This window comes from Polyergus mexicanus, unplaced genomic scaffold (assembly GCF_030449975.1).
Source record: "Polyergus mexicanus isolate NDT 795.1 unplaced genomic scaffold, iyPolMexi1.0 SCAF_7, whole genome shotgun sequence".
In the NCBI taxonomy this organism is placed as follows: domain Eukaryota; kingdom Metazoa; phylum Arthropoda; class Insecta; order Hymenoptera; family Formicidae; genus Polyergus; species Polyergus mexicanus.
In genome coordinates this window covers 10,704,602-10,720,632 of record NW_027223327.1, presented here as the reverse complement: position 1 = coordinate 10,720,632, position 16,031 = coordinate 10,704,602, and the positions used below count along the sequence as shown (strand labels likewise).

Sequence of the window (16,031 nt, the reverse complement as noted above, 5' to 3'; positions counted from 1 at the left end):
GCGCTATAAATAGCATACGAACTAAAAATGAGATTAACCTTCTTCTCTCACAAATGCGCAATATATTGAAATAATGTTGCAAATGTATCAAGTGTGTGTGAAAAATGTATCAAACGAACTTTTTTATGTTGAATGACGAGTCGATCGATGAGAAGCACGAGAAAAATATAAAAGTTTTCCTGCGAATTCTACCGCTCGAGAAACCGTGCGATTCTTGTGCAAAGATCAGTGCGGATAATAAGGTGAGATTGATGTAAATCTTTTTATTGTTAAATCGATAATATTAGGAGCTTTTTTGGATATCTGTTCCTAGCTTAAAAAAAAGGAAAAGATTCCACTCGCATTATAAAATTTATTATCATTTATTATTATCTGTGCCACTGTGTATTTTTCGAGATTCACACACATTTATTGTCACAGATATATTTTATTATTATTATTATTATTTATGAAAACATCTCACAAATTTAACATATCGATACGTTCTGTTAATTAATTTGCTGCAACATCGTTATTTAGACAATATACGTGAGATGTTTACAAGATATGCGAAATCGACGAAACCGTCTGTCGGCGGCCCCACATCCCGTTTATTGGACCTTTCGCACTGACGGAATATTTCACGAGACGTCCCAAGATAAAGTGTATCGCACTACGACAAAAGATCTCGTAGAAAAGTATCAATTCATTATTGAAATCGATAATAACGATATTTCGTATTGCATCCGTGATATAATTAATATTGTTTAATATATCAATAACAAATTAAATCATGTTAAAATATTAAATTCCAAAATAATTTAAATTTTTAGATTAATTGCAATTGCACGCGCGAAAAAATTTTTCTTTTATCTTTGTTGAAAGATTTTCTTTTGTTGATCATTTTTGTTGATATCTCAAGTTCAATAAACTTTTATTCTATATGTAACTTATAATGTTATTTGTTATATTACTAATTTAACACAAATTATTAAATTATGAAATAATTTAATAATGTTGTGTATCAAATTATTATATTAATAATATTACAAATGAGATAAATAATATGTGTTAATATTTGGATTAATAGATAAATAGATTAATACATAAATTAATAGAGGTTTATCTCACAATCAAATTTGGCAAATAAAATTAATGGAAAAATCTTTCGAGGTAAAAAAAAATTTTTTTTGATTGCAATTAATTATAAATTCCAGATTAAAAATTAGTATGATTATAATAATATTTTTAAAAACAAAATCTACGGGAAATATATATAATTTTATTTGATGAAATAATAGTTATAAAAATTTCTGACAAATATCAGTGACAAAATACGGAAAAAAACGCCGTGTATTGTCTATAAAAATTAATAAAATTTATATAATATATACAATTTGGAAATATTTTCAGAGTTTTAGACGGTATAAATTGCATACTGATCAGCTATGGGCAAACTGGATCTGGAAAGAGTTTCACGATTGGCGGTTTCAGAAATAATTGGGAAGTACGTTTTTGAAATGTCATTTAATATTTAAGCTTTTAAAAATTGATGATTTTAATTATTTAGCATAGAGGAATAATCCCACGATTCTTATCTGATATTTTTGCGGAGAAGACGAACCGAAGAAAGATTAGCGACATACGCTACGGTTTAAGTTTTGTTGAATTGAAAGGTAAATACGTAATTGATCTCCTCACAACGCGAAAACGCAAGATTATCAATGTGAATGAGTACAATGCCTTTAAGGTATCATCGATTACCAAAGTTTTTGAATTTCTGTGTTTTTCGAAAAAATAACGTTAAAGACAATTATTCGAACGATACTTTTATAATTTCCTAGAATTATTACATTTATCTAGACATTATGAGAGATATGTGCCTTAATTTTAACAATACCTAACATATGTAAAAACATAATGGACTTGAAGAGCAATGATAAGAATTGCAAATGATGATACAGACACAATAAAAACCGGTACAGTTACGATTTCAGAGTATAACTATAGTGGATGTGGAGAATGAAGATGTGACTCTGAAAAAAGTGCTCGAAGGAGAGGCTAGAAGATCGGTTGTGAAGGACACAATGTACCCAGTATCACATTTGGGTGCAGCTGTGATTACTTTTCACGTCTCGAATACGAGTCTGATAAAATCGCAAGCCATCGTAGCGACAGCCAAAGTAACTTTAGTTTCAAATTCTCAATCTTGAAAGATGAAATGTTGAAAATTCTCATATCTATTTAAGTATCTTCAGAAGATAATTTTTAAATTTCTATATAGAGAAAGAAAAAGAATTTTTTATGAAAATATTAAAACATATGATAAAATGATATATTTTAATGATATATCAGAATTTGTGAAATAAATTCACACCGTATAAATATAATTAAAATTAGAAAAATTCAAATATATAACACGTTTAACTATCTTAAATAAATTCAATAACGTGATTGAATTTTTGAAGGAATCACGGAGATCCTAATATCTTGAAAGAAAAATTTATTTTTATGGCTCGATATCAGATACACATAGTAGAGATGGCTGGAATTGGTACGGCAGGAAGTCCATCGAGTTGTTGGAAAACAGCGACCGACTTGGGTATGGCGAATTTAATGAGAATGCAGCTAGAACAGTACTTTGTATATCTCAGAGAACAAAGTGCACGCATGTACCCTATAATTCGTTCGAATAATTTGCTAAAGCTGCTAAGAGACGCATTCAGCATCACCTCCGTCATTCGGTAACTATAAAGAACAAACATTTAAAATAGCGCAAATTAATCTAGACATAATTAAAAATTAGACATTTCATTCCTCAGCTTCGTGTTTCACATCCGCGTCACGAGAGAAGATCTCGATGTTACTCTGTCGACTATGCGATTGAGCGCTAAAATTGCCAAACTAAAACCGATAAAATCTATACGGCACATTCAGCCGCAGACGGAGCTAGTCGTGCAACGGCTGCGAGAAGAAGTGAATGCATTGAAGAAGGAACTAGAGTTGAACGATATGTTTTTACATCAGGAATCACTGATGAACATCTCAAAATTGAGGGCCGAACAGATAAATCGAGATATTATGAATTTTTTGAAGGGTGCCATTTCAGAATTAACACTCTTTAACGTCACCCAGGCACGACTATTGGTAAAGGTCGCCAAAGAATTATTCGACAAGTTCGTTTTCTTAATATTTGGAAAATTATTTTTTATATTTAAATCTATATATATCTTAATTACTTGACAATGACGAGTTTTCACTCGATAATTAAAAAACGACGAAAAATTGCAAATTTCTCGCCATTATTCTGTATGTCTTTGATGTCTGTTTCTAATATAATTCTTATTATTGTACTTTTAATGATTGTGAATGATAAAAGTTTTAATTGTTCTTTAAATATTCCAGATTAATTGCGAAAGAGGTTGAAACGGAGCAGTTAAAGGAAGCGTATGAAAATATGATGAATGCATTGACGAAAGTAAACGATACTTTACCCGCATAGTTGTTTTAATAGCACTTTAACGATGTCACAATATACCCATATATTGTATATTTGTTATCGATTTTGCGCGTACAGCTTACGATTATTATATTTTTATACTTTATATTAACACTCCCTTTATCTCTTTTCTCATGCTGACGCAAACAAAATCATCGGTCAAATAAAGTAAATCATTTGTTTAACGATTTTCTTTTATATTGCATACTTGAATATTATTATGTATCAAATTATAATTAAATAATTATAATTAGAAAATTCCAGTGATTCAAATCCGATTCGAGTTATTGAAAAGAGCTGTTAAATGTAAAAAAATGTCAAGTAATATCGGCAAAAATAACTTGGGATTTCAAATAAATATAACGTTACATTAGTATCAATTATACAAAAACAGATGCGAAGGATTATAGCGTCACAATTATTTGACTACAACGTGATAATCCCAAAGGCGGATTTCGGAAAATAAAGATCGCCAATTAAACTTGCGTTTTTCACATACGAGATACGAAGAAGAGAAAGATCGAAATCTGTTTTCTCTGATAGTCTTTTATTACAATTTTCGAGTAAATAAATACAGTTTAAATATAGGTAAACACATCCGAGTCAGATTTTGTAAACATATTCTGCCGCTGTCTTCTCACGATTCTCTTGTCCCGATTCTTGCAGACAATAAGTGTATATTCGCAAATATCGTGTTTTATCAACGACTATTATTTCGTTTTTTTTTTCTAGAAGTTTCTTTAGATTTTGAAATATTCATGATGAATGGAGTGTGCATTTCATGTGACGGGATTATTGCAAAGGATTTGATTAATCAATTGCGCAAAGTTTATTTCTATTTGCAAAGGTTTGTGCTATTGTTTGACATTGTGAAAATTATGTCTATTATCTAGATTAAATAGATCTTATTTAAATCAATTTTATAGACAATTTATATAATTTGCGACAGAATTCAATAGCAATATTCTATGTATAAATTAATACGTTGCTATTACTTTGGATTGCTATTGTTTGTATACTAATATAAAAAATTATAAATTGTCAGAATCTAGAACACATCTTCTTTTTTTATAAACAAAAAAACAATTATACGCAATGTATATTTAAAAATAATTATAATTTACGATTGTTAGAATTTTAAAGGTTTATCTAAGCATATTTGCATAGGAGAACGGTTTTTTATTTTAATTGTGGATTGTAGGATATGATGTATTTCTTTTCTTTATTGAAATAGATTTTTTTTAATAATAAAGAAATTTTTATGAAATGACATACATTGTCGTTAGACAATTTTTGAGAACAATATGCATAATTTTCGACATACTTTGTATAAATAAGAGACCATACATTGGATATTTCTCTTACGATAATATATCTGTTATCTTTTTTATTCAAGTATATCGAAAATGTTAAAGACGAAACAATTTCGAAGCGATAAAGTTGCAGAATGTATAAGACTTTATGTGAGTATCGTTATAAATAGGGATATGATAAAAATAATAACATTGCAAATTTTGAAAACACAAATTTTGAAAAAGATACTTGTGACAATTTCTTGTGAATTTGCAGATATCAAAGCCGGAGATGAGTAACAAAGATTTGTTAAGTGAAAACAAGATGTATTTAGATTTAACAAACAGTTTACATGATCTTAACAAAAACTGCCTTACCATGTTTAATACTATGTTAAAGACCATGGACATTTATTCCAAGGTAAGATATTATATAATGAAATCTAAAATCTTTTTGCAAAAGATGAGAAAAAGTTAAAAAATTAATTATTACTAAAATTATAATTATAAAAAATAAATTATAAAATTATTTTCTAATCTTTGTGGAAATTATCTTTGAAATCTATTGAATTTTTTTCTATTTTAAAATTAAATAGGATTTAAATAAAAAAAAAAATGATTTCTGGACAATTTTAATCCAGGGGTATCCTTATTTTTAACAAATTTACAATTAATGATTACGATAACACAAAAATATGGACTACAATATTTATTATCTTTTTTATAAGTTAATGTATTCTAAATATATATTATTCTACATCTTCTTGCTCAACTTTCTGACATCTTTTCTAGAAAAGTGAACAACGTAAAACTAATTATAAGTTGACAGTTCAATGGTATCGATAAAAATATTATAATTGTCTGTTACATTTTCAGTTATAATAATATAATATAATATTTCAGCGCTGTTTTGTAAATAGTATATCTTTCTGAGAAAAGTATAATTTATCGGGAATTTTTTTTATAGGAAGAAATAAACTACTGTGCAAAAAGAATCTCTTGAAAAGTTAATAAATTTTGCAACTATTTTATATCGATGCCATCGCGAATTTTGTTTCATTCAAGTTTCTCGGTTAATAATTATATCGTAATTACGACGTTTTATATACATACAGCTAAACATGATGCTTCGAGATATGAAATCTGATTGGGAGACTTACTGGAGCTTTATAGAGAAGACTGATATATACGATGATGAGGAGATTATAAACAGCGAAAATGACGAAGATGGTTCCGATTTAGAATCCGGATTTGATCATTATATGGTCAATATTTTTACGGTGCGCGATTACTACTTTCATTGTAAGGATGAACTATTACGTCTCGAAATCAATGGCAAACAACTCGAATTGCTAATTGCGCTGATCCATGAACAATTAATCGTGTTTAAACAATAATTTGCTGTCACATTTCCTACTGTATCGCACCTTCAAGGATTATCACAAGAGGATGAATCGGTTTTATACGCAGCATCAAGAAGATTTGAAATCGTGCAATACTTGTCAAGAATCTCTGTCGCGGTGTATTCACTGTGACAAGGTATATTCTTTATTTTGTATATTGTTACAAGTTATGTAAATTAAGTAAAATTGCGGCTTAATTTTGTCAGAAAGTTTTATTTACTCGCATGCAATAACCTGATTGAATTTTGTTATTAACGTTTTTTAAATCGAGTATCTGCCTCGTTTAACTTATACTCTCAGAAAGTTCTTAAACCTAAATATTTTTCTGAAAGAAATTAATATAAAAATCTTTTTTTTTTCTCTGAATAAAATATTAAATACGTGTGAGAATATAATATAATTATTTCATTATTCGCAATTCTAATATATGCGTATCTGATGTTTTTTAGTATCTAAAATCTAAGATATTAATAACACGTCGCAAAATACACGGATATAAAATGCAAGAAATGAAATGGAAAAAGGAAATCATCAGCAGTTATTTTTTTCTTCATGCAATAAATTATATAATTTTTTATACAAGAAAAAAATAGAGAACAAATATATAACTGTTGTAAGCGAGAGAGTAATATATATAACATATTTATTGAATATATAATGTTTTTTAGGATGTACAAGTGCTTTAAATAATATTTGTGTGATATAAACATTTTTTTGTAATATACGTAATTTTTTAAAAATTTGTAATACGCTTGATAAATTTGTAAAAGTTTGATAATACACATTAACTTTTTATTTCTAATATGAATGCTTTCACGTTATTTGTATCAATTTTATTCGTCACATGGATTCTGTCATCGAACCACGTTTATCGAACGATGTTGAAAAACAAACCGCTTGTTTTACTTTTCGGGTAAATAAACACTTAAATATAAGTAAATATTTCGGGTCAATTCAGATGATACAAACAAAATATTTTGTCATTATCTCGCTCATGATCGTTTCATACCTGATTTGTATTCTCGTCGAAACAAAACTTTTTCCATTTTCGTATCGCGTTTTGTTGGTCATCATTTTGCATTTCTTTAGTGCATTTTTTCAACAAACAGGCATACGATGGTTTACGTCTTATGCAAAAAACAACTTGCGGATGACGCGATTGAACAATCGAGACAAATTTCAACTAATCTACAGTGGTTTGTGTTATCATTTAATATTCATGTTATTAAAAAGAATATAGTTGCAAGAATGTAATTGTTTTGAATAGATCTCACGTAAATCTGTCTTAAATAAATTATAATTCATATTTATGAAAATATTTTATAGATAAATTGATATATGTGTGTGTTATGCAATATATAACAATAATGAATTATAATTAAATCTGTCAGCTTATCTTGTGCATATTTATATATTTTAACTTTAAAAATGTGTAATTTTGATTTGCAAAATAATTCTTAAAAAAATTGTTCTAATAATAATTATATAATTCAGGTTTTAAAACTTTAAACCTTTTCTATTTAGACGGATTGATATAGCGTAAATAAAATATAATCTCCTTCCTTTTCAATCAAAGGTAGAGATTAAGAACAATCTAGGACATACATGGATATTTTTATATTTCGGATCTATACAAATGATATTACATAGAGAAAGAAACAAGCTTAATAAATCTGAGCTATTTTATATTAATATTGAAAATATTTTAGAATCAATATTTTATTAACATTATTTTCTTTATTAAAGCAAAGTATCGGGTATTGAAAAAATTTTGTATGATAAATATGTATACATATCAAAATTTTTTAATTTCTATGTTTGTTTGAATTTTATTAAAGAATCTGTGATGCGCGTGTCTGTCGGCATATTCTGCGCAAATTAAAAATTGTTGAATCTTTTATTGCAATATGCATTACTAATCATCGTTTTATTCAAGCATATTGATACAACTAAACGCGGAACAGACTCTAAGCAACAAAGCTGTAACAAAGAGAATACATCGCGTAAGTATCGTGACTTGCAAATAACGATGTAAAAAAAATTGAAGCGTCATAAATAGTTAATAATATTTGCTAATATTTGCGATAATTTCTTCTTGTCTGTTAGTTAGAACGCAACAAGCCATTGAACAGCTTCGAATATTTTTTAAGCGAGAGCATAATATGTCTGGGCATGGCGAAGAGATTTTACAAATGGAATAAAAAAAGTCATGCGATATATGGGTTACTAATACGGAATATGGACATTTATACCAGGGTGAGTAATTGGAATTGATGTTTGCTTAAAATCTTTGTAAGAGATAAGGACTTTAAAAAAAATATAGGGAATTCCGTGGAATTATAAATTTTTAGATTATATAATTTAGTTTATTTTAGTTTATATTATTTTAGTTTAATTTAGTTTATATTATTTTAATATTTGGATTATATAAATATTTGGATTATATTATGGATATTTTTAAAGGAAAACAATTGTAACTTTACATATTTCTCTGCATTTTTTGTTCCAATAATTTTCCAATGCTATTTTATATTAATGATAAATCATATAGTAAGAGCTAGAAAAGTATTGTAATTCTAATCTGCTGAACTTTGAGAAAAGAATTATTATATAAATATATATATTAATGTTTCATCTACTATATATATTTATACTAATATATGATATTATATATATAATTATTATATAATCCTCTTGAAAAGTTACAGTTTTTCAATTGCAATATTTTTTATTTGATATCGTGAAATTTTTATTCTGTTCCTCAAAATCGCTTCAAAAATAATAATGGAATATCGACATTTTATCTCTCATATATAGCTGAAAAACAAATTAAACGAAATACTGTATAACCAAAACCAACTTTTTAAGAGACGAAATATTTATGATAGCAATTTCATCATAATTACCACGGACGATATGATTTTTGAGAACGGCGTAGTCGTGAATATGGATATAAATAACATAATGGAATTTGAAGAAGATGAGTTAATTGATTTTTACACTTGGGTTAATAAGATACCGGATCGCATAGGTTGGATGGTAGCAATGGAGGCTATGATTGACCAGATCCAAACAGCATTTTTCAAGATATGTTCTTCATTGTATCGAGTGTTGAACGAATATTGCATGAAGTTAAGACAATATCTGTTTAGCAACAAGGACACGCTGAAATCGAGCAAATTTTATTCAAAAAATCCGATACGGCATAGATACTGTTATATGTGTTGCAAATATCATTTCCTAAAGCGATTGCTGGAGGTAGTTGGCGAGGTACGCATTTTGTTTAATTCATTTTTAGTAAGCTTCTAAAAATGATATTTTAAATATTTTTTCTCGACACGATGAACGCGGAAACGTCTAAATAAAATATCCTGAGTATGACTCTAAAATATTATTCTTCGTTGTATCTATTTTTATCTTAATACACGTATATTTGATTTTATTTAGGAAGAAAAATACATCGTGAAATATGATGCTACATGTAAGGAAAATAGATGAACAACTCACGATGACATATTTCTCATATGACAATTTGTACGATATTTTGTAAAAAATGAAAGAATATATAAGCTTAATTAACTCTCTCTCTCTCTCTCTCTCTCTCTCTCTCTTAGTAAATTTATTTTTGAAATGATCGTATTTAAGACAAGCACGCATTGATAATATAATCGCTTATTTTATTCCATTATCGACTTAATCAAGAAGATCAAGCTTTTGCGCTGGCTAATGAAGTCAAAACAGAATAAATAATTTTTTGTTGCAGTAGTCTTGTTAAGATAAGTCAGATAGTCTTGTTAAGATAAGTCAGTTATCTCTTTATATATTAGATGTAGCGATTACATTTAATTTTTCCGCGGAGACAGAGAATAAAAAGAAATATATATGCATATAATTTTATGTTAAAATAAGACAACACGCTATGATGTAATTAATTAAATTTGAAAGACTTGGAATCATTTGTCCTGCGATTCATTTTCTCAGAGATAAGCGATAAAACTCAACAAGTCTCCTATTATGTTCAGTGACATGCCATTTTTCTCAAACAATTATTCAAATAGATCAATTAGATAGATCAATTTTATTATTCTAGATGGCGTAATTTCTGACTGAAACACGTTGTATTACGAAAGTGATAGTGATCTTAAAGAATATTTAAAGATTCGTTTAGATAGGTTTTACTAGTGTATACGCGTGCGTCGCAGTCCGCTTTTAAAGTCCACAAAAGACGCGAGTTTCTCTTAGGTGAAGATTTCTACGCTTATTATCATCGCGATGACGGATTCGCAAAGCTGGCATGGTGATAACACTGACATGCAATGTCAGTACGAGCTGACTAGCAAAGACAAAGAATATGCGGCAGTGCATCTGAACGAGACCGAAAAGAATAGAGAGAAAGCAATCGCAGAGATTAAACGTTGGATCGAGGACAGCGATGATTTATACGGACGAACAGGTAAAATGGCAAAATTCGATTCGCCTAGTATCTCGATATTACGTTAAAATCGCTTCTTTAACTTCAATTACGGTCTACTAATTTCAAAGTATTAAAACAATATTATCCTCAACCACAGCATTAATGTGATGTCAAGTAGAATATTTAATTAGTTGTATCCGTTTTTAACCGTACGATAAAGAAATTGTAACACAAGTGGTATTTAATATCTTAAAAACAATTTAATATTTTGAAAATTTCAACAAATAATATAATTCGTATTACGAGAAATTTGTATTTTGCATTCTATCATTCTTCATTTTTTCATCATAAATTTTTTAATATCTTTAGTAGCCTGAGAAATAATTAGGCGTATTTAAGGAACAATTATAATATGTATATTTTTATATGCAAGGTTTTACTATATTCGTTCTTCAATGAGAGATAGTATTTTAAAAGACACTCTCTCTGTATACAAGGCTCCCTTTATAGGGGGAGCGGGGGCAATTTTATGTTTACGTAGTTAAAATGGCCCCCCGAAAACATAAAACTTTCTCATGAACAATTCTTTGATTCGACAAATATTTTTCGAGTTACTAGCTTGTAACACTTTACGTGGGCCAGCCTGTATATAATTTACTGACCAAAATCTTAAAATAAAATACGAACTCAATGCACGACAAACAATTCTTAAATTTGCGTCATAATATGCGTCATGAATTATATTATGAGCACATAATAGTTTATTCTTAGAAATAAATGTTTCTTTAACAACTTGTTTTCGTTATATCGTTCATACATTTATAATTATGAAATTAGCAATTATAATTAAGACGATTCATAGATATTTAATAGACAGATTTTTCCAATCTATATTTCTTACTAGGAATATAATATAATATATAATATTACAATATTATATATTCTAATATATCACACAAAAAATTCCCAATTAAAAAAATAGAAGTTATAAAATGATTAAATAATAAATTGTATTTTGTTATGAGAAAGAGAGAAAGACAACATAATATCCAAATAACATTCGACATATAAAATATACTTTTTTTTTTTTTTTTTTTTTTGAGAAAGAAATAAATAAAGTTTGCTCCTAAAATTTTGTGCCGCCATTTATATTTTATCCGAAGAGAGCTCTTAATTTGTCCATAGATGATTTCTTCATCCTGCGATTTTTGAGAACCTGCAAATTTAACATTGAGAAAACTAAGACCAGAATGCAAAACTATTATAAGCAGCGGCACGATCTACCAAAATGGTTCACGAATAGAAATCCGTTCCTGCCGGAAATGCAAGAGCTACTTAACCTGGGGTAACACTACACTTATCTAAGAGTATAATTATTAGAGTGCGAAAGTTTGCGGGGAAATGTCACGATATGAGTCTTTCCGGATGATGCTGAGAGAGATGTATCCAGACAATCTGCATCTTTGATCTTAGCATTTCTTAATGAGATCTCGAGTAAGATGACTCTCTCATTATGGATCTTCAAACTTTCGACATCCGCGATAATTATTATCGCTAATTTCTCTCGTATTATGATGTATCTTCATTATTAATTGCTACTCATCAGACTTAATTATATTAATTGATATCGTTTAACTCGCGTCATCAGTCTCGATTAATAATTTCGTTTCGTGCTCGTAATTGACAAATGATCAAATCGGTTTTATTCAAAGATTAATAAAAACGACTAATAGAAACTTTCTAATAAATTTGATATCAATTTTATTTTAATTAATTTTATAATTTTATTAATAATTATTCGAAAAACAACGAAAAGACACTTAATATAAACTTTTATTAAAAAGCATAAAAATTTTTAGTTTCTTCTTTTAATGATCAATAATATTCTTGCTTTGCCAAAGTTTACTTTTCAAGGAGAAAAGAAAACTTTTGCGGAAGATTAGAAATCGCGTTACCTTGAACGGATTCATAACTTTGTCCTAAGGATTTTGAAATATTTTCTCTGTATTTAGGGTATTTTTATTCTTACGGAAGCTAGATAATCAGGGAAGAATGGTGCTTATTATACGCCAAAAACAACAAAATCCGGATGTGCAAAAATTATCGGATTTAGTCAAGGTATGGTTACTATTATGATACTTGAATCGATTTACGGCTGCGAGTATCGTAATAAATCGAAGCCATATTTTCGTTTCGTGTCTATATGTTTTTCAATTAACAAAAAAATATTTTTTACAGATCGGTATAATGATTATGGATGTGATAACGAAGGACTACGTTCCACCATCCTTGTACGGTTTCACGTTATTCATAGACTTGGACGGCGTGACTGCGCGTTACTTGAAGCAAATGAATTCCCGCATCGTAATGGATATACTCCACGCATGGCAAGATTGCTATCCTATAAGACTCCGATCGATTAATTACATCAATGTGCCGATATATATTCGCATAGGTGTAGCAATTTTCAAGCCTTTCATGAACGAGAAGATGAAGCGAAGATTACATTTCTATACACACAATGAAACTAAGATGCATAAATGCTTCGAAGATATCCCGGCTGATATCCGACCGCTCGAGTATGGCGGCACCGATGGTACAGCCCAAGAAATAGCAGGTAATTACGATAATTATAAGCGAAACGATAGGCGATTGCGGTACACTATGTTAGCGTAGAATAGAGAATGTTTCTATTAAGCAATAAAAGATTGCTCAACTTTCTGCATCTAGAATTGCAATATATAATTAAAATAAGACGTCACGCGTAACATTTGCGGCTGAAATAATAATTTGATCATCGAATCGGATTTGTATATTTGTACAATTCAGATAAAATATAATTTAGATCAACATTTATGTGCTTGCAGAACATACGAAGGAACTGGTCGAGAAGTATCACGATTGGTTTATCGATGATGAAAAGTACAAAATCATTTCTAAACAATAATTGGAGATTAGTCGCGTATAGATTATAATTCTGCGCATAGAACGAAAATAGAATAGAAATTGCGAAAAATCGAAAAACATCGATTAAATGGCGATGAGACTATACTGAGCTAAGAATAGAGATGTGACTGTCATTACGATGCAACGAGTAAAATGGGATTGAAACTTTCTCAATTTTGTTTATATAAGTAAAATAAAATATACATTTTTTTATACATGTGTTTTTACAAACTTTTCTCTTACGTCGCATATCTTCGTCGACTATCGGACAATATTTTTCTTCTTTGTCATTGACGAATTTTCGATGGCGCATGCAATTTCTCTTTGACAAGAAATGAACAAAGGTCTACGCATAAAAAGAAATTGTACTTTACGAGCGAAAAAAAAAAAATACAAGGACTAATGATTTATCTCTACATGAAGTGTATTCAATATTAAAATTTTATGCAGACATAAATCAGTGATAGCTATTTCTGTAATCACACGAATTATATATATTACCGTGTATCTTGCAATTTTCTGGTATGCTACATAATTTTAGTCAATTTTTATGCTGTCCTTGTGTTCATGCGCAGACAAATCGTAAATTCATTAGTCAGAGATAACGATCTGATATGACGTTACATTTTATCTGTGACAAGTATCGTTATATATATCGGGAATATGCGATATAAAATAATACGGTAAATAAAACATAAACGTATGGTAAATACTCTCTAGCCACGCAACGCTATCACTCCTCCCTTTCATTCCTCCTTCTTCCGCGATCTCGTTATGAAAGTTAAATAAAACGTATGTATTGTATTTAAGTCATGGGCAAGTAAAATTGCGCTACAATTATATATCATTACCTACATTATAACTTATAAACTCTTATCAGCATCAACTATACACGATCCTGTTTAATTCGGAACCAGATTTTACCAGGTTTCCCCTCCACCGTGCCAAATTTTCGTATGGCTTCGTAGAGGTGTTGTATCAGACGATTAAGATTAGTGAGAGAATTGCACGCGGTCCAGCGACAGCAGCATCGCGCTCTACCATCCGCGATGCAATGTAAACAGTTTTATTCGCGATATTTCGGACGCGAATAAATTACGCGATAAAAGGGAATAAAATATTATATGTATCTAGTGTAACGTGCAGAGTGCGCACTTTTTATCGAATTATTGATTTATCATATAACTCACGACAAAACGTTTTCAAGGCATTGAAGTATTTGACTTTATCAGTTTGCTTCTCTATAACGAATGATTTTATAGTTAAAATTTTCCATTTTTAGAGGAAGTTTCAGGTTTATTGAAACAAAATCTACTTTGTTGTACCCTCACACAATTCGGCTTTTGTATCTCCTCTATTCTATTCCCATCGATCGCGATTCTCGAGAAGATTTGATAGAGAGAGGATTCACAGAGAGAACTCTGTGGATGCGCGCTATTTTTTACACAGATGCTGATTAAAAATGTAGAGACGAATTTTCTAAAAGTAAACAAAGGCGCTTTTGCAAGGCAAACGTGACAGTCTCGCGCACACTATTTATTATTCCATCATACATACAACACGGGCATACATACGCGCACTTTACAAGCATCAAGTGTACACAGGAGCATCACATGGATCAAAGGTTCATTCATGGAGAATGCTGCGAGATCGTATCGGCAACGCGTCGACACCTGGAATCGAAGCCGATCGAAGATACAGGTATAAATTATACGGATGCTGATTTAAGTAATAACGGGAGTTCAACAAAGATCTTTTTAGATGCTAATCGACGTTTTTTTGGATAATAGAAAAAGATTCTTCTTGAATAATAGAATTTCTTGATGCGCTCGAAAAGAGAAATTCCTTGGCCAACAATATTCACTCGCATTCATCGTTATAATCTTTGCTTCAATTCTACTTAACTCCTAACTACGTTACCTTATTAATTTTAATTAGCTATAATACGGATAAACGCGCGAAGAAGACTGTGTCTTAAGGATCGCTTCGGTGCCGGGGTGAAAACGCGAACCTCCCGATTGACAATCCTGATCAATTCTTCGCGATATCCGTCTTGCATTCGTCACACACATTCGTTCATTTTGCAATTTCGATTTGTTCAACTTCCGGGAACGCTTTCTCCCTGATTCAGCATTCCCGCGTTTCGTCTTCGCGAAAAGAAATTGTTCGCAAAGCGCTATACATCGAATACAAATTGAACGCGAGGATATGAGTTATTCGGGTTATCCGCGCTTGAACCTTAATATGACGAGACTTATCGTGAGGAAAACGACGATCCAGATGATGGTGGAGAAGAAGCCGTTGTGAACGTTCGATTCTTTTATGCCCCAGCCACGTGTCAGCATCGAGCGTAGAGCTGTCGTTGCCATCGTCAACGGCAAACCTTGCGATACGTAGCGCAAGAACGTTGGCATGCCCTCCACCGGCCATATTACACCTATAAACCGGAAATTGTCGCCATTTATTATCCTCGTCGATTAAATGCTAAATAAGCATTT

At 30.0% G+C, this 16,031-nt stretch overlaps 4 protein-coding genes across 16 annotated transcripts in view; 3 read left to right on the top strand and 1 right to left on the bottom strand.

Annotated features, from left to right (window-relative positions):
- The first annotated feature begins 2,092 nt into the window (after window positions 1–2,092).
- On the top strand, window positions 2,093–3,481 carry LOC138934836 (kinesin-like protein KIF6). Its single transcript, XM_070298938.1, has 4 exons — window positions 2,093–2,162; window positions 2,448–2,723; window positions 2,802–3,155; window positions 3,385–3,481. The coding sequence occupies exons 2-4, from the start codon at window positions 2,491–2,493 to the stop codon at window positions 3,479–3,481; spliced, it is 684 nt and encodes a 227-aa protein (XP_070155039.1). The 5' UTR covers window positions 2,093–2,162; window positions 2,448–2,490.
- Window positions 3,482–8,101: 4,620 nt separating this feature from the next.
- LOC138935178 (uncharacterized) lies at window positions 8,102–9,747 on the top strand (the record flags this gene model as incomplete). Its single annotated transcript, XM_070299604.1, has 4 exons — window positions 8,102–8,176; window positions 8,280–8,429; window positions 8,991–9,443; window positions 9,621–9,747. Coding segments are annotated over 4 exons (729 nt in total), but the record flags the coding sequence as incomplete, so codon positions are not given.
- Window positions 9,748–10,312: 565 nt separating this feature from the next.
- On the top strand, window positions 10,313–13,898 carry LOC138934998 (retinol-binding protein pinta). Its single transcript, XM_070299219.1, has 5 exons — window positions 10,313–10,626; window positions 11,773–11,932; window positions 12,600–12,705; window positions 12,826–13,204; window positions 13,455–13,898. The coding sequence occupies exons 1-5, from the start codon at window positions 10,446–10,448 to the stop codon at window positions 13,532–13,534; spliced, it is 906 nt and encodes a 301-aa protein (XP_070155320.1). The 5' UTR covers window positions 10,313–10,445; the 3' UTR covers window positions 13,535–13,898.
- Window positions 13,688–16,031, bottom strand: part of Snu (ABC-type transporter snustorr) — a 46,080-nt gene continuing 43,736 nt past the window's right edge. For all 13 annotated transcript variants that reach the window (XM_070299216.1, XM_070299217.1, XM_070299207.1 and 10 more), the window contains one exon: window positions 13,688–15,970. In XM_070299216.1, coding sequence (XP_070155317.1) covers window positions 15,756–15,970 — 215 coding nt within the window. In that variant the 3' untranslated portion in view covers window positions 13,688–15,755. The remainder of the gene's footprint in view (window positions 15,971–16,031) is intronic.